The sequence below is a fragment of the Chiloscyllium plagiosum genome, unplaced genomic scaffold (genome assembly GCF_037043375.1).
Source record: "Chiloscyllium plagiosum isolate Xiang-an unplaced genomic scaffold, Cpla_swu_hap1 HiC_scaffold_10, whole genome shotgun sequence".
Taxonomy (NCBI): Eukaryota; Metazoa; Chordata; class Chondrichthyes; order Orectolobiformes; family Hemiscylliidae; genus Chiloscyllium; species Chiloscyllium plagiosum.
The window spans coordinates 20,683,135-20,703,123 of NW_028270148.1; the positions used below are offsets into that span (position 1 = coordinate 20,683,135).

Below are 19,989 nucleotides of genomic sequence, written 5' to 3' on the forward strand. Positions count from 1 at the left end.
TAATTTTTTAGAAATAAAAGAAATATGCTATCTCTTTCTATTTACTTCCTGATAGCCATTTGCCTGCCTAAACCCTCCCATTCGCCAATGTTGTGGGTAAATCATCACAAGTTACCTTTTAATTTGATTACTTATATAGAAATCTCATAATCAAGTACTCAAACAATGATATAAACTTTATTGCATGTAGCAACCAAAATAAGATCCTTCAAGTAAGCAAGTTAAGCCTCGCAACTCAACTTGGCTAATACCCAATTAATGATGGAATCTGGCCAGGATTTCACCAACATGTTTGTCTCTGGAAGCTTCCAGTGTTTGAACGTTTTTCAGTCTTGTTCTTCAAAGTTCTGTTACTGACTTGTTCTGGTGTTGAATTCTAATAACAGTTTTCTCTCTTTTGAGTTTGTGGTGTGATGTTATGATGATTCAAAAGATTCTTTCATTCCCAACATTGGTTAATCTTTTGGAGACCTCAAGTGTGTAGGTTGCCTTCTTATCAGAAGTAGACCCCACCCCTCCCCCGATCCTTGTTGCATTTGGGGTTTAGCTATCTGTTTAAAACAGCTTTTCTTGCAATTAACCCCTTAAATTCTCTGTAGAAAAAGTTAGATTAGATTACTTACAGTGTGGAAACAGGCCCTTCGGCCCAACAAATCCACACCGACCCACCGAAGCGCAACCCACCCAGACCCATTCCCCTACATTTACCCCTTCACCTAACACTATGGGCAACTTAGCATGGCCAATTCACCTAACCTGCACATTTTTGGATTGTGGGAGGAAACCAGAGCATCCGGAGGATACCCACGCAGACATGGGGAGAATGTGCAAACTCCACACAGGGAGTCGCCTGAGGTGGGAATTGAATCTTGGTCTCTGGCGCTGTGAGGCAGCAATGCTAACCACTGTGCCACCCATAAATCCTGGTCCTTTTGGCAATAAAGTATCCAGTTTAACAAGGAGGTGTTAAAGCAATTTTGTTTATATAATCTCACCAAGCCATGGCTAATTACTTTTAGTTTCTCTATTACAACTTGTCTTTGTCTATTTCATCTCAAGAAACAATTTATTCCAGAGCAAGTTATTGTTGATTCTTTCAATCCAGGAAATTTTTAAAGTTGTGAAGTTTACATTGTCACACCATTTCCTCTCCTGAGCTCTGGCTGTGAATGAGAGGACTTGGGAGAAGGTGGATGGGAGAATTGAGAGATGGCAGTAGCAGATGGGAGGATCAGGAAGGGAGGAGAGGTGAGTGGGAGGATCAGGATAGGTGGCGTGGCAATTGGGATGGAGGAGCATTGGGCAGGGTGGTTGGATGAGACAGCACACTAGAGATAAGAGGAGGGTGGAGGAGTGGCAAGTGGGATGAGCGGTGAACAGGAGGGTTGAAATGGCAATAAGGAGGAATGGGAGGGAGGAGTCGGGGGGTTGGAATTGGAAGAACAGCAAGAGGCAAGCCGAAGTTTGAGAGAGAGAAAAGCAATGAGATACAAATGGGAGTATCAGGAAGTGAGGAGGAGAGATGAGCGGAGTGATTGAGGAGGATTGGGGAGCAATGAGCACAAGTCTGGTCCAGTAAGTGAATACATCTGGGAGGTGGTACCAGTGAGCTGGAGCTTTGGGAAGGGGAAGCTGGTGATTGGAAGGCAATCAGTGAGAATGTCTCTTGGGAATCAGGAAATGTCACTTCAAGATGGCACCAATTGGCTCACGCATGCTCTGTTGGTTTCAGCATGAAACCACAGCAAAGCACCAGCCCTTGTTCTAAGTACAAAAACTGTCCCTGTTATGTCCATGATGCTGAAATGAAACCTGCTAAATAAGTCAGCTTAAAACTAAGGCTTACTGTATGATTCATGACTTGACTGGGCACAGTGAAACAAGTCATGGAGAAGCTGGCCTGACTGCATAAAAGTGCATGGAAATGGAGTCAGCCAAGTCATGAGCTCTGGCTATAGGCTCACTATTTGCATACTTATTCTGTGTCAGCTAAACTTGTGGGTGCCAGGATGGAGATGTGAATCTCAGAATCAAGTGCTGCCCTCCATTTTTAAATGACTTCAGCTTTCTTCTGACACCACAAAAATCTGACCTTCAAACTGACAGGTTTTGTCCTTTTTATTCATAAATTCTAAGAGTGGGTTATATTTTGGTCATTATTTATTCCTCCTTAGCCCTTCAAATTTGCATTAATCAAGAATTTGAATATGTTCTTATTTCCAGCATCCATATCCACATGAGGAATAGCAAAAATAAGTTATCTAGTTAAAGTTCTGTACCCTTTGTGTAAAATACTTGTGGATCTTACTTAGGATCTTTTGTGATTTTCAATTCTTCATGATCTAGCTAATGTAATGTTGAAGTGCTACTTTATTCTTTTTGCCTTCTATTGCTGTTCTCAGTAAGCAATCTGCAAATATCTGTTTATGCCTCTAATTATAATTTAGGCATCCTCCCAATGCATTAAACTTGGATTTATTTATTACACCTGTAACTTTTGTGACTTCTAAGGTTCTGACTGACCATTAGTGTCAAGTTACAGATCGTCCTTTGGTATAGATGTATGCCTGCTAGGTATTGGCTTGAAAGTACTTGCTAATAAATGATTTATGTAGTGTGTGTCTTCTGTTTGTGATAATGCCAAATAACGTATCCAGAAAGCTATAATTCTGGTCCTGGATTTCCCCTCATATTGGGAACTGTCTACTAGGTAGCAACATTATGAAGTATTGCTATGTAGATCCAAGTGTGATGATAAGGACAATTCCAGAGATAATTTGCAATTGATAGTTAATAGGAATTAAGATAGTTTGTAGGAGCTAGAGGCAGAAAAAATGATACCTCAGGACAGATTGTTCCTTTCTACCAAAAGCATTGCTGTAGTGTAGTATATTAAAACTGAAAGCATAAAAGCAAACTTTCATCTCAGAGGTCTGAACTAGAACTGAATCAAGAACCCAGGGATGGACTGGGTTATATTTTTAACCTAGTGTCTTTCTCCTCCCCATTTTTAATTTTTGTCTCCTTAGTCAAAGCTGTTTAGGTGATGATCTCATCTCTGACTTAACATTTTGTAACTAACTGCCAGGCAGTACAGTAGCGGACCACAGCCTTTCTGGCTCTGTTCCTGAAGGTCCATTGTGCCAGAATGCTGCTTCACTGTACCATTCATTTCAAATTCCAAAAGCAACATTTTAGCTTGCCAAATAATTATTAATACTAAATAAAAGGACAGAATTTATTTATTGGAGGAAATCTCATCCGGGGTTTACAGTTGTACATTCTCAACACCCAGAGCTGATGAGCTTTCATGGTGGATTGAGAGTCGTACATTGCATTATAATTTGCTTAGCAGCTGGCAACCGTAACTTGATAAAAGAATAAAAGAATTGGTAAACTTCCAAAAAATACATATTTTTGAAAAATAAAGATCAATTCCATTCTGTTTTTATTTTCATTATTATCAGGTGATTATTAATGACAAGTAAAACAATCAATTATATTGCAACTGCAAGTACCAAACTATATAATAGAATCACTAAGGAGTGAATGAGAATTGTTTTGACAAATTGGATATGAACTGTCAATTTTTTTTTGCCTTCAGGCTTGGTGGAGGTCCAGAAGATGCAAAGGACATCATGCAGCACAGCTTTTTTAGTGGAATTAACTGGCAAGATGTTTATGACAAAAAGGTTGGTGTACTTCATTCATCCATTCCTAGCAATATCACCTCCAGGTCAGTCAGCTAATGGTTTCATTAATCAGCAGTTGGAATAACAATATTGATTAAAGCAAATCTCAATTTGAGATATCTGAATACTTAATATTTTCTTGTAGTTAGCAATTTGCTTGATTCAAATTATGTTCGTTAATTTGAAATCTTAAATATTTATATTGTTTTCCTTCCATTGAATTGCTGCTCTGAGCAAGTTGGAATCTGTTTGAAGCAGTAACATTTTATCCAAAAGCTGAAAAACTGAAGTTTGCTAACACCTTAATTTAGGTTTTTTTAAACTTCAAGTGTCAGGTATTTATTAATTAGCCCATTCACATTAAGTATAGTATTTCTTTTTCACTTTTAATTTGTAGCTCTATTTCTAATTTGATGAGAATATTAATCATAACTACCATGTGAGTTTCTGGTTGAAATTTCTAAGGGGCATGGATAGGATAAAGAGGCAAAGTCTTTTCCCTGGGGTTGGGGAGTCCAGAACTAGAGGGCATAGGTTTAGGGTGAGAGAGGAAAGATATAAAAGAGACTTAAGGGGCAACTTTTTCATACATGGAATGAGCTGCCGGAGGAAGTGGTGGAGGCTGGTACAATTGCAACATTTAAGAGGCATTTGGATGGGTATATGAATAGGAAGAGTTTGGAGAGATATGGAGGGCAGGTGGGACTAGATTGGGTTGGGATATCTGGTTGGCATGGACGGGTTGGATCGAAGGGTCTGTTTCCATGCTGTACATCTCTATGACTCTATGTCTGAAATCTCTTAATATTTTATGAAGCTCAGTTACCAGCCAAGTTAATATATAACTGCACACTATACAACTGCACCGATCTGAAATATCCCAGTGTTAAACTCTGGTTTTGGCTACATTATTTCATCATAAACAGGACAGCAGCTGGGGTACACGAGGGACCTCAAGCTAGGGACTTCTTTTTCAGTGTCACTAACTCCTTCATTTGGCGATTCACTTAGTAATAACACCATCTGTATTTGGGCTGATAGTTGGGGAATTTGGAGTTAGAAGAATTCATCGATATCTCCAATGATCAAAATCTGAACTCCGGTGAAGCACTGGTGCTATGACCTGCTTTCTGTTTATGGGTTCAGATTTCCTTGGGTTGGTGATGTCATTTCCTGGTCTTTTTCTCAGACGGCGGTAAATGGGGTTCAAGTCGATGTGTTTGTTGATAGAGTTCCAGTTGGAATGCCAAGCTTCTATAAATTCTTATGCATATCTCTATTTGGCTTATCCCAGGATGGGTGTGTTGTTCTAGTTGATTGGATAATGTAACCTAGTATAGTGATGAAATATCTGAAAATGAATCTTCCAGCTCAGCGACCAAACTTACATCCAGAACTGCAGTATCCAAATCGACACAAGTCAACAGGCGAAATTAGGAGCAAATGTTTCCTTAATAAATAACTTTTCCACCCTTTACAGTTCTATTTTCCATTTTTGACTTGTGTTTCCCCTAACGCACCACATTATAGGTCATCTTCTTTTCCCTCTCTCTTCCTTCCTTTCTAGACCTCCCTGCACCCTCTGCAGGCCTTTGTCTGTGTCACATTCCCTCTACAGACCCTTTGTCTATGCCATGACCCCACTGTGAACCTTGTGTCCATGCCCCATCCCTCTCTGGCCTCTGTCTGTGCCACATCCCATTTGCAATATTGTTGGTAACATTTAATACAGAGAAATGCATAGTGTATTCAGTGATGCATTTGGGAGATTTTTTTTGCCAATATCGCGAAAGAGACTTAAGCATGTCAGCAATTTTTGGGAGATGGATGTACAGATAGAATATTTTTAAATGTGTTTTTCTGTATTTTGTATTTTGGACATGAAAATTATCTCAATTGTCGTTTTTAAGATAATTATGAACAAGTGTGAAGAGTTGAAGGAGTATTGAGTTTAAGATATTGCAGTAAAACTTCTGATTTAATTAAATAGATATATGAGGTGTATTACCCACCCCCTCAGAATTTAGTACATTTATTAAAAAGTAAACATACAATGCACAGGCAAGGTCAGGGAAATGCTTTGAAGTCTTTTGTCTTAAATCTGATTTGTTGTTTCTGAGAAAAGGCACTGGAGAGATTGAATATGGGTCAGGTCCAGATGCTGATGTGAAGCTCCCAAATATCAACATTAAAATCACTGTGCAACAAATCTGCATCTTCAAAAAAACCTGTAGTTTTGATAGGTTTTGACTTTTTTTCATTACATTATATAGTCTGATAAGACTTATTAGTGAGTTGCCAATATGTTTTCTTAACATCGTGCTTTTCAAAGTTTGGAATGAATCCTGAAAAATGTTTAGAATATTTTCTTTGTAGGCACCTAGAAATAGTCAGGGTGGGACTAGTGTAATATAGAAGCACCATCGATTAATGTCTTTTGCTTCTCATTCTCTGCTGGCTATGTAAATTGGCAATACTGATTTTGTTTTCTGCACTCTGGTCTTTATTAGAAAGAAAATAGATCTGACTAATGAGAAAGACAGTTTAATCAATTCAGATATTGGTGATGGAGGTTTACGTTAATTGCACCTGTTTTGTACAGCCAAATATATTGTAAAAATGTACAGTTCTTGGGGTGAATTTTCAGCTGCAAATGCCTGGCTTCAACTACATAGTGAAGGTCTTGTTGTAAAGCTAAGTCATATATCTGAATTCTGTACAATTTATATGGATATCAGTTGAAGCTTTAGAAGCAACAAGATGGAATTTTGTATGCTAGAATCTTCCTTTGTCTAATCAAGATTGCCAGATTAGTTACAGAGACCTACTGTTTTCTATTTGTTTTTAATGGCCTACATTTAACTCCTTTGTATCTTTTGAGACAGACTATAAAGGAAAAGGAAACTAACCTTTTCTTTCCGAACATCCACCAAAAAGTCAAGACCAATCTGAGATAGTTCTGTGCAAACTTATAATTTTTGGTGAATATCTTGCCTTTAAAACTTGGGTTAGTTGTGCTCCTGGAATGACAGTAGCTACAAGCAAAGCAGATCTTTGACAGATTTAGTCATTGTTTGATGACTTATACGCTGAGTGAGCTGCTGAGGCAACTTGGAGAATTTTGCATTGCTCTTTAATATGTAATTCTAATTGACTGAAATTTGCATGTTGCATTTAAAATTCAGAATCTACCAAAGTTACAATATTAGTGGATACCTAAGTCAATATTTGGTGCTTGCTTTGTTTGACTCAAATCACTTCTGTTTTAAACATGTAATATTGTAGCTTCTATCTTTCAGTAAGTAACTGAGGTTTCAGCTTTTTTTGTCCCTTAAATTGTAACTATTTCCAAGATTGTAATAGTTCATAATTATGTCTTAAACATCTTTGTATGTGTATAGTCATGATTTGTGTGACTGTGGTCATTTGAGTAGTGCAGAAGTGTTTGGCTCTATCAATAATAATTTGTATCTGTTTATTTTCCCCTTTCTCTCTTTTAGCTTTTACCTCCTTTTAAACCTCAGGTTTCTTCTGAGACAGATACAAGGTATTTTGATGAAGAATTTACAGCCCAAACCATTACAATAACTCCTCCTGAAAAATGTAAGTACTACTGCAAATAGGTTAGTAAAAATTCTTTCTGCATTATTTATAAAAGTATTGTTCAGTTGACACCATTAGTTTCTGAAAGTGGTTCCTGCTTACTATGTGCCCTTTTTGTAAAATGCTAACCTTTAACCTTCAGCTTTCTGAAAACTGAGGTGTTAGAATTTTATTTCCAGCCATGTTTGACTGTAATTTGGTAATCCTTAAACTACATTCCACTTATCATCTTTGGCTTCATTCTACTGTAATGAGAAGAACAGAGCAAATGAACATAAATAAGCATTGCTAAAGCAGCTTGCAAGAAAGGCAGGACAATGGAACTGATAACGAACAATGTTTTTTTTTCTTATTTCTATGGGCAAGAATTTTTGAAAGGCACAGTTTCCTATCATACCGAGCAAAAAGTAGATGAGGAACGTGTCCTCACTGGTCTTAACAGCCCAACAGGCATGAGTGTTAATTGGCTAGAAATTGAAGTACCACCTCAGAATTGCCAGCCAATCTGATTAGCCAATAGCCTTGCAATCCAACTGGAAGCAGTGGCCAGGACTATGATCACAAGCAGTTGCTAGTTTCTGAGTTCAGGATTGGGTAAGTTTAAGGGTCCCACAACAAGAAGGGGATCTGAGAGGTCAAGGAGTGGCAGTCTTGATTCAGAAACCAAATGAGAGGAAGAGGTGTCCCACACCACTTCTTGTCCAAGGCGCAAGCAGAGTGCTTTGCCAAAGTTGAGGCCAAGTAGGAAGCAACCCTCTATATAACATTGCAGACAAATCGGGACAGTGGGAATACCATCCAGCGGCTGCTAAGCCACCAACTCTGCCAAACTTACCAGCAAGGGGGCATAAAGTTCTGTCCTTCAGATTTGCCAATGTCCTTAATAGTGAGAACAGTGTAAAGCAAGTCATTTTAAATTAATTTTGAATAGAGTCATATAACATAAAAACAGAGTTATATAACATAAAAACAGACCTTTTGGTCCAACTCATTCATGGTGACTAGATATTCTAAATTAATCTAGTCCATTTGCCAGCATTTAGCCCATATCCCTCTAAACCCTTCCTATTCATGTAACAATCTAGGTGCCTTTCAAATGTTGTAATTGTACCAGCCTCTGCCCCACCTCTTCTGGCAGCTCATTCCATACCTTCTGCGTGAAAAAGTTGCCCCTTAGGTCTCTTTTGAATCTTTTCCCTCTCACTTTAAACCTGTGACATCTATTTTTGACTCCCCTATCCTGGAAAAAAGACCTTGGCTATTCACCCTATCCATGCCCCTCATGGTTTTATAAACCTCTATAAGAATACAGCCTCAGCATTTTCAGCGTTTCCTTGTAGTTCAAACTCTCCGACCCCAGCGACATCCTCATCAGTCTTTTCTGAACCCTATCAAGTTTAACAACATCTTACCTATAGCAGAGAGACCAGAATTGAATGCAGTACTCCAAAAGTGGCCTAACCAATGTCCTGCACAGCTGCAACACGACATCCCAACTTTACACTGACCAATAAAGGCAAGTGTACCAAACACCACCTTCACTATCCTGTGTATCTGCAACTTCATTTTCAAGGAATTATGAATCTGTACCCCAAGGTCTCTTTGTTCAGCAACTTTCCCCAGGATCCTACCATTAAATGTATATGTCCTGCCTTGATTTGCCTTACCAAAATGTAACACCTCACATTTATCTAAATTAGCCTTCTTCTGTCATTCCTTGGCACATCAGCCCATCTGATCAAAGTCCCATTGTACTCTGAGATGACCTTCTTCACTGTCCATTACTATTTGGCATTCTTTCATAAAGTTTTATGGCCAACACAGTTAGTGATTGATCACATTGTGATTGCTTGTAGTTGGTGGGTAAATGTCTTATAATGAGGAAAGGTTGGACAATCTAAACTGAAGTTTATAAGAGTACGACACAACTTGATTGAACCACAGGAGATCCTGAGGGATCTTAACCAATGTCCCCTCTAAGTTGCATGCGTGTACAGCCACTTAGAGGTCCACGCACGACAATTGGTGTGCTGATGTGGACTGCAGCATTGACTTCCAATTCTGGAACTGTCATGCACCCACCTCATGGGTCTGCCTAGAAGAAAAACAACAGGGGAATGCTGATCTTGATAGGATAGATGTGGAATGTTTTCTGTTATAGGAAAATCTAGAACTCAACGTCACTGTTAAAAATTAAGATCAGCCATTTAAAACTAAAATTGTTTCTCTGAGTTGTGAATCTTTGGGACGTTCTTGCTGAAAAGATGTTGGAATCGGAATCCTTGAATATTTTTAAGGCAGAGGGTAGATTGATTCTTATTAAGCAAGAGGTTAAAGGTTATCAGGAGTAAACAGGAATGAGGACTTAAATTTATAATCAGATTCTCTGTGATCTTTTTGAATGGTGTAGCAGGCTCAAGAGATTGAATGGTCTGCTTCGAAGGACTTGTGTGTTCATATGATCTACATAATTTGGCTTCCAGAGCATGTCATATAAGCAAGAGTTAATCAAGCTACAATTTTGAAAACATAATACCTCTATTTAAAAATATAGGTTTAATTTACCACAAACTGTGACAATTACTAAATTTGTAATTACAATTTAGCTTTTGTGTGGCGAAATGAATTCATTTTTACTTCACAAGTTTTGTATCAGAGTAAATTATCTAAAACTTAAGTGAAGTAACATTCTGAGATAAAAACACATGATTGTACATTTGTACAATCATGATTTTGTACAATTATTACATTTTATGAGCCAAGCGTTCTTAAATTGTGGCTTGATTAACTCTTATGTGGATTTTTTAATTGATTGTGATGTGTAAAAATATCCTATGAAATTTACACAGATCATTGACCAATCACGAATTATATTAACCATAAATTTGTATGGAACAGTGCCAAATTTCTAGACATTTTAGACATACAATGCGAAATATCTCATAAAGAGTTAACATTTGATGTTCTTGCTATATCTAAGTTCTCTGATTTAACTACAGGTAATATATTCCAAAATAGTCTAGTTTGATTGACTATTTATGCGTGTGCTTTAAACAACAACTCCTGATTAACTTTTCTTTTGGTGTCACTATACCAAGCCTGGGTAATGTTGAATGAATGGTACTAATTGCTTTATTAGGTAAATGACATGGGACGAAGTACTAGGAGCTGCGAACAAATGCCTGAACTCAACTGTTGAGCATAAATAGTCCGTGACAGATTATCTGGTTGTTTATCGCATTCTTGTTTATGGTCCCTTGCTGTGCTGTGATTGTTGTGTGTCCGACATCAGAATGATGACACTTCAAAAATACTTCATTGGCTTAAAGCACTTTGAATTTCTGAGATTGTGAAAGGTGATTTATAAATGCAAGTCTGTTATTTCCGTTGGCTTGTGGAGCTGAAAAGAACTAACGCTACACAGATTCCAGTTCTCATAAATGCACCAGACTTCTGAAATAACGCTTGCTTCCCCCAGGCATTAAATTATGGGATCTCTCTCAGAGTTCTCTCTGTTCTGAGATGTGCATTCTGGAACTGATTCTATCCCCAAGGAAACCCAAGCTCTTTGATGACCCTTCTATAAAGAAGAATTGTAACCAGCTCGCTTTTAGACAACTGACAAGTGTACGTTTGAGCCCTTGCTAGATATTGATAGCGTAGTGAGATACGGTGATCAGTAAGAATTTCATAATGACTGAATTTCCACCATCCTTCTGATTACAGCATGATCACATCGCAGAAGAAATTTAAAACCTTCCCATGAATGCTCTCTATTTTCTAATCTAAAGGTGAAATTAGAATTACAGAATGGTAACAGCACAGGTGTTTCAGCTTTGCACATCTGAGCTGACTTTCTGCAGCTAAAGTAGTCCCACTTTCATCCTGTAGGCCTACAGATTTTTTTCTGTTTAGTTATTTATCTCATTTTTTTTAAAGAAGTACCTCCACCACATATCCAGGTAGTGCATTCCAGATCCTAACCACTTGTTATTGGTTCTTTTGCTAATTACTTGGAAATTGATGTGTTCTTGTTCTCAACCCTAGACTCCTCATGATTTTAAACCCTCATATCAAGCCTCCATTTAAACTTCTGTTTTCTGAGAACAAACCCCATCAACCTAAATCCAACTACTTGGCTGCAGCCTAGGGAAATATTCTCATAAGGCTTTTCTGTATCATCTCATTGTCTCAGTCTTCCTAAAGTGCAGTTCACAAATTGGGTAGAGTCCACCAGTTGGGGTGAAATCAAAATTTTGAGATAGTTCTTCATAACTTTTAAATACAAAACATTGTGGATACTGATAATCTAAAATAAAAACATCAAAATGGGGAACCCAGCACGTCAGTACAAAAGATGGGACTGAAGCATTCATAGCAATCCTCAGCCAGAATTACCAACAGGATAATCCATCTCTGCCTCTTATAGACATCCCCAGCAACACAGATGCCTGTCTTCAGCCAATTTGTTTTATACCATGTGATACAAAGTAACAGCTGGAGGAACTAGATTCAGCAAGGGTTATGGACCCTGTCATCATTCCAGCAGTTGTACTGAAGACTTGTGCTCCACAGCTTGTCATGCCTTTAACCAAGTTATTTCAGTACAGCTACAACATTGGCATCTACCCGACAATGTGGAAAGTTGTCCACATGTGAGCTGTACACAAAAATGAGGATAAACCCAACCCAGCCAATTATTGCCTCATCTCAATGTCTCACTTGCCCGGATGAGGCAATACTCCCCTGACGCCATCCATGTAAAGTAGCCAGCTTGATTGGTGCCACTCCTTCCACCATCAACAGTAGCAGCAGTGTGTACCATCTACAAGGTGCACTGCAGAAATTCACCAAAGATCCTTAGACAGCACCTTTCAAACCCATGATCACTACCATTTAGAAGGACAAGGACACAGATACATGAGGACACCACCATCTGCAAGTTTCCCTCCAAGGCACTCATCATCCCATATTGGAAATATATTGTTATTCTTTCAGTATTGTTGGGACAAAACCCTGGAATTCCCTCCTTAACAATATTGTGGATCTACTGGACAGCACCAGTTCAAGAAGGCTTCTCAAAGGCAACTAAAGATGGGCAATAAATGCTGTGCCAGTAATGCCCATGTCCCACAGGTGAATAATAAAAGAAACACTTCATTAACTATATTTTCAAACTGCCTTGCAAAGCCCAATTATTTCTGTGTATATACCCTCATGCTCCTCTGCACATTCGCCCTATTTAAAATTGTGCCCATTCCTTTATAATGGCTCATTGTGTTTCCTGCCAAAATGTACTACTTCACACTTCTCTCTGTTAAATTTTATTTGCCATATGTCAACCATTCCAGTAACCTATCTGTAATCTGTGTGAAGTCCTTTACTGCCCTTCTCTCAATTCACAATATTTCCACATTTTTTGTTACCAGCAGGATTTTAAAATTGTATCCTGTACATCCAAGTGTAGGCCATTAATCTACGTCAAGAAAATATTTTTATTAAGTCTTTCCCTTAGTCTAGTCAAAAGTTTTAAGCCACTCAAATTATTCAACATGGCAGCAAAGATATTCTATACTTGTCTAATTAAATCCAAACTCTCTGAGATTGATAACTTGATAATTGATAATCTGATACTAGACTACTATTCCATTCAGTCTTTTTGTGGAGACACTAATATAATGGCAATGTCACTGGACTACTAATTCAGGCCTGGAAATGCATATCACATTCTACCATAGCAGCTGGTAGAATTTAAATTCAGTTAATCAATAAATCTGAAATTTTCTTTGGAAAGGAAATTAGCTGTCCAGACCATCATGTGTGTCTCCAGACCCACAGCAATGTGATTTACTCTTAACTGACTTCTCAGAAGGCCTAGCAAGTCATTTTGTTGAATGGAGTGTTGAGGTTCAAGAATTGGCTCACTGCAACCTTCTTGAGGACAATTGGGAATGGAAAACAAATGCTGGCCTTAACAGCATTCCCCACACTGTGAAAAATATTTTTCAAAAAGATGCAGTGTCAACCATGAAGAACAACACTAACCACAGTAGAGTATTACAGTATTTATAAAGATGTCCTTGTACATTTTGACAATTCCAGATGTCAAAACGGAGTTTCATATTAGAAAATAATGTATTGATCTAATTGTGAACACACAAGCAAATGATGTGTACTTAGGTCATTAGTAGAAACAGAGTTAACAGGAATGGTTCAATTTATTGGATGCCTTAATAATTGCAGATTGGTTAATCAATGCTGAAGGGCATTTTATTTAAATGATTATTTGCTCACCTGAAAAAAGTTGGAGTTGATTTTATATTCCACTGTTTATTCTGATGTGCCTCAGGAAAGGAGAAAGTGAGGACTGCAGATGCTGGAGATCAGAGCTGAAAAATGTGTTGCTGGAAAAGCACAGCAGGTCAGGCAGCATCCAAGGAGCAGGAGAATTGATGTTTCCGGCATAAGCCCTTCTTCAGGTCTCAGAGGCCTTCTTTCCTGAAGAAGGGCTTATGCCTGAAACGTCCAGCAATGTGTTTCCAGCAACACATTTTTCAGTGCCTCTCAGGAAAGCCAATAACTTGTTTTGGGTTTTAAATTTATTTCTACGATCTCAGCATCAGTACCAACAGTGTGACTCAACATTATCTTCTAGTTAACCAATTGATGGTAAACGTTTGCATATTTTTCATCTTGATGAGATAAATTCCTCTCTGTTTTCCTTGCTGCAATGTTCTATCTCATCCTTAGCAAGCTTGCTATTGGAATCATCTAACCTATAGAACAAATAAGAACTATTTGACCTCTGCCTCCTCCAGGCCAGATTCTATCTTATCCTCTAGCTTACTAGCGGCTGTGTACACTCTGAGGCCAAACTCCAAAACATTGTCAACACTTTCACTGAGGTTATGAGAACAGTGGCCTTGCACTGAATAGTTGAAAGACGAAGCATATCGTAGGTGGTCAGTCATATTCATTAGTGAGTGATTGCCAATGATGATGACACACCAACCTCCTCCTTTCTCTCTCTGCTCCCTCCTTCTCTCCCTTGTTTGCTGTCTCTTGCAATTTCCTCCTCCTTCCCCCACCCCCTCTCTGCCCCGCAGCCACCCCAAACCCTGGGTTATCAAAGCAGCAGACACCTCAAAACCATAGAGAAGTACAGCTAGTGGTGCCTTCACAAGATCCTACAAATCCATTGCCAGCATAGGAGTACAGTGTCAGTGTACTTATGAATTAACCAAGCTTGTTCACCTCCACAAGGCAGGCCACGTCATCTGTAATCCTGACAGACTTTAGAAGTGATCACTCTACTTGGAGCTTTGACAAGGCACGGGAGTCCTAAGAGGTCAGAGGAAATGCTTCAAGGACACCCTCAAAACTTTCTTGAAAAAAAGCAGCATCCCCATTAACATCTGGAAAACCCTGTCTCAAGACTAGCCAAAATGGAAAGTAAACATTTTGGAAAGATGTATACATCTCATTGCTGATGGCAAGCTGAAGTCAAGTTTCAATAGAGAAAGGAGCACATGGCAATCCAGGCATCCCACCTTCCTGTTCTCTCAAACCACTCTGTCCCACCTCTAACAGACTAGGTCGCGTATTATATTCGTCAGTCACCTGAGAATTCCTTTTTAAGATAGAAGCAAGTCATCCTAAACCGCCAAGGTATACTTCAATGATACAAGCTAAATTGCAGCTCTTACACACTTAAGATTCTACATCTATCTATTGAAATTCTCTGTCCTATTTTGGCTAGCAATATGTACCAATTTATTTTGTAGTAATAGGAAAAAACGCTTATTCTGTTCGTTATAAGATGTGCCTAAAATTTCCTTCCATTGTAGCAACCAGTAGGATAAGGATATGTTGAATTATGTAGGATTTCATTCCGACATAGCTAATTTCTGCACCTTTTAAAGGAATTATACCTGCTGTTGACTCAACACATGAAAATATCTATCAGAGTGAAAGAGTATGTAGTGACATTAAGACATTATTAGAATTCACACACCAAAAGAATAAAAAGATCAACTGATGCATGACTATATTAATTTCATATAGTGTTGTATTTTATTTTATATCATGCTTTATGTATCCATTCTTTGCACCACATTCATATTAGTTCAAGACTTTTAAAGGATGTGAATGAATATACTGCATTGACCTAGAATTTTAGGAAAAGTTAAAACTATCCTGAAATTTTAGAAATACATTTGCCAATACAGATCTCCAAGTGCTGGAAGAACATTTATTTTCAATATAGAAACAGAATAGCATCTTAATCCATATGCAATAACCTCTGAGAGCAGCACTTCACTCATAAAGTTCAAACAACTGAGAGCAAAGATTGAATACAGAAACAGTTTGTAACACAAGAGGTCAAAGGTTAGGCATCGGCTATTTTTATCCCCATCCCCCAATCAGTGAACTTCCTTCAGAAGAATTTTGACAAAAATTAATTTGTTAAATCTTTTCCTTTAAAATATATTGAGTGCTTTGATAAGTGATGTTTTAAGGTTACCTCAATTAGTACAAATTAATTTATCTGTACGCTGTTTCCACAAGTCTCCAATCTGTATTAAACAAAACCTGTGTTAATATATTATGAATAATATGATTATAAAATGAATGCTAAATTTCAGATAATACCAAATGAATGCAGGTTTTGAAATGGCTCAACTTAAATTGGGTAGAATATTATTTATTTCTTTTACTTGTCTTACAGATTTAAATGGATGGGTATATGAGTAGGAAGGGTTTGGAGGGATATGGGCCGGGTGCTAGCAGGTGGGACTAGATTGGGTAGGGATATCTGGTCGGCATGGATGGGTTGGACCGAAGGGTCTGTTTCCATGCTGTACATCTATGTTAGAAGCTTGAAAATCTATCTCTGTGCATGTAACTATTCACTAGCCTATTGGCCTAATAACCAAAAGCTATTTTACACTGGTGCCTTGGCAAATTGGATATTTATTAGTTTATCGTGAAATTTTCAAATCATGTAAATGATAGTTCTAAATATTTCTCATTTTACAACTTGGCAAGTATATTTAGTCATTGTTATTGGATTTTTAAATGTACAGTTAAAACTAGGTTCTATTCGTCAATCAGTACGGTTTGCTGAAATAATTTTTAATATGCCCTGTGGGACGTATAATTGTAAGAAAAATAAACGGTTCACTCTTCAAGAAATGCTTAAAAAATCTATAAGAGATAAAGTTCTGAATTAAATTGACTGCAGTTATTGTGAAGTAAATGTCTGAAGAATTATTTCTTTTATCTATTGTTCATAGATGATGAGGATGGTATGGACTGCATGGACAATGAAAGACGGCCACATTTTCCCCAGTTCTCATACTCTGCTAGTGGAAGAGAATAGGCCATCAAGTTTTTTTTCTGTTTTTTTTTGCTGCTCAGCTGTGTCATGGTGTATCACTGGAAATCATTCCTGAACAATAAGAGTTTGAGCTATACTTGATTTCAGAGACAGGGCATCTTCAGGAATCATTTCGAGTTGAATGTTTTTTGCATGAATCTAAATGTCAGTCTGGAGATTCAAGCTGTTACCTCCTACTATTTTGACATAATGTCCTGCAAAGAGTATTTTTAAACAAATGAAGTCCTAATAGGATGTACTATACATGATGCAGCATTAATGCATTTCAGCCTGTCAATGGAACCGAGGTTTAATGGACGCTGAAGAAGGCATTTGGCAAAATTTCACAATAATGACAAAAAATGAAATTTAAGCATCTGATGCAACTGGTGTACTTTTTGTTATATTCATTGCTGTTCATAGCAAGCATTTGTTTGTGATGTAAGGCAAGTATGGAAGATTTTTGTTAGACATATCACTGAAGAAATGAGCTGGTGTCATTAACAGTTGGCTGAAATTGGGAATTTGTGATCAACTGTCAGGACTCAATCCCTGTCAATATTAAAGTTAGTACCAACCCATGTAAGTGAAGGCTCAACTTGAGTTAGCTCAACTGACTTGTTATAGACTAAACAAGTGCAATCGCAGATTTTTTTTACAACCTTGGATACCCTGCACTTCTGTCTGCACGTGTTTTATGATGGCTGAAGGATATTGACAGGCATAAATTCAAATGTATGATTTTCACCAAACTTGTGGGTAGAATATTTATGCCCCGCCAGTCTTGGTGGTGAACAGCAAGGTTTGCCTGTAAACTTCTGAATTAGCTTTTTTTTTCTGGTGTTAAGTTTGAATGTACACATGTTAAAAAAAATGTAGTATTTATTTTTAGTAGTAACAATCGTTTGTGTCAGATACATTCCACCATCAGTGAACGGTTATTGCTAAAAGTTTATTGATTATGGTGGTTGATCAACTGTACAATGCTAGTCTTTTTTTTGGACAAGGTTTTCAAACTGTTAATCCATAAGATTTTGTGTTTTGCGTAAGAAGTAAATGAAAACCAGTAAGCTAAGCAAAGTCTAGATCTTCAAGGATTCATTTTGAAATGACCTTTCCTGATTGAGTATGCCCTCTTGTACTGCAGCCATCTTTAGCCAAACAGGCCATTCCTGTTTGATTGTGAAGATTCCATAGCTTTGCTTTAACACTAATCCATTTTGTTGTCACATTCCTGTGGCATTTTGAATCTAAATGCTTTTATGACTAAACACATGTATTCACCTTAATTGCCGCTTCACAAGGTTTGCCACTCCTTGTTGGGGCAATGCATTGCTACCACAGTATATTGGCAAGGTGAAAGGTGAGGTCCTCTACTAACTGCAGGGTCTATATATTACACCTCAGTGTACACACTTTGCTGCTACTATTTGTACTGTCTAAAATAGAACTTCCTGTATCTGCTACCAGTAGTGTATTACAGATGAGCATGAAAAAGATGTAAAGTATTTATTTTAAAATCTTAAATTGGTCATTACTTTTGCCTCTGTGTAGCCTAGGATTTGTGAAAGTTCTTGACCTTGCTAGTTCTATCATTAAATGCATAAAGATCTAGTCATATGGTTAAGAATTGTAAGCAGAAGGGACTAAGACTTAGTGAACTGTATTACTGTTGGTAAAATTTAACTGTTTATTTCCTTAAGTATAAGACCCACAAGGATGTGAAAAACTGCAACAAAATGTTTTGTACACTGTACATCCTTAGTATTTTTACACATAAATGTATATGATAGGGATGCACATTATTTTCCTTCTTACAGACTGCTTAAATAAAGCACTACGTCAATCCGCTATTGGGTTGTGTAGTCTTACTACTTATTAATTTTGATTGTTTACCATATGTCATGTCTGTATAGCAGTAGCATGTATAATTTGTTGGGGATATCTCTTCAAAATACTGGATTGAACACTGATATATAAAATACAGTAAAATATTTCTAGGGCTACTAATTTTCAAACCTTTCAACCAAAATTTTATTCTGTGATTCCAAATTCAACATTCAAAAATTTCTTAGGTTTTTTGAAGTGATTATTTTAAATACTAGAAATATGATTTGTTTTTTCTCTGTTTTAGCAAAAGAAAGAGGATACTGTTCACTCTATTCATGAATATTGTAGTTTTAGAGTTTTTAGAATCTCTAAATGAAACATTCATCTATTCTAATTATCTGGGTTGATGCAACTGTAAATCAGATAATAAATCATGAACTTTTTCAGGGTACTAAAATGTTGATCAATGAAAGTCCTTGCAGTATTTTCAAATAGCTGGATGAAGTTGGAATAATGGATATTCATTTTTTCCAAACTGTACATAAAAACAGCTGATGCTTTTCAGTAAATGTTCAAGTACTTGATATTTTCTTAGCAGTGCCAATCTGTGGATTTTATCACTACATATAGAAAACCTGCTACCTGTTTTTTTGGGTTTTGAAAATTTGAATTGTTCTGAGATCAACATTATTTATTACTTTTGTGAAGTCATTATAGATTGCCAAGATTGATTGGTCTCTAATGTATGTTTGTTTGAAGTTTTATTACTTTCATTGTGTAATATTTTGCAGAATTTCCCCCAATGTTTTCCTGAAAAAATTGACCCTTGTCTTTCTTTTGATGTCAACAGACTGTGTTTTTAAATCACATATAAACTCATGATGAGTTTTAGGATGCTTGAAACCTTAAGTTCATCCAAATCTATGATTAGAACTGGGAATACCCTGGTTTTGTTCTTGTTTCCTCCCTTGTCCAGACTAAAACTGATTATAGCATTCCTTGCTATTCAGGCTGAAGACAGGAACGCAATTCAAACTAATAATTGTTATATCTTTTTCACTTGTTCTTCCTTCCACCACTGACAAAACATAAAAGGCACAATTTCAGCCCCCTTTGAGTTCTGAAGAAGTCATATTTTATTCAAAACATTAACTCTGTATCTGTTCACAGATGCTGCCAGACGTGAATTTGTCCAGTGCTTTTCTGTTCATATTTCAGATTTCCAACATCTGCAGTATTCTGTTTTACTAAATTAGTAATTGTACCTGATGCCTTTTGTTCTGTAGGACTGGTAGTCAAATGTATTAAGTCATCTTTCCTGGTACACGATATTTTGTTAAATGGAGGTTCTGCATTATTGAGTGTACAATGGTGTTTCAATCATGAATTGTGCTTTAAAACTTAAAAATCCTCCTTTTGTTTTCATTTCCACACACCAATTTGTGAGAAAAGGGAAAAATCCATTTTGGAAACTGTCCTTTTAAG

General features: G+C 37.3%; 1 protein-coding gene across 4 annotated transcripts in view; it reads left to right on the plus strand.

The window, feature by feature from the left end:
* LOC122552657 (RAC-gamma serine/threonine-protein kinase) overlaps positions 1-18,552 on the plus strand; it is a 468,688-nt gene extending 450,136 nt beyond the window's left edge. For all 4 annotated transcript variants that reach the window (XM_087991182.1, XM_087991181.1, XM_043695471.2 and 1 more), the window contains 3 exons: positions 3,605-3,692; positions 7,193-7,295; positions 16,592-18,552. In XM_087991182.1, the coding sequence (XP_087847308.1) occupies positions 3,605-3,692; positions 7,193-7,295; positions 16,592-16,677 (277 nt within the window). In that variant the 3' untranslated portion in view covers positions 16,678-18,552. The remainder of the gene's footprint in view (positions 1-3,604; positions 3,693-7,192; positions 7,296-16,591) is intronic.
* The last annotated feature ends 1,437 nt before the right edge of the window (positions 18,553-19,989 follow it).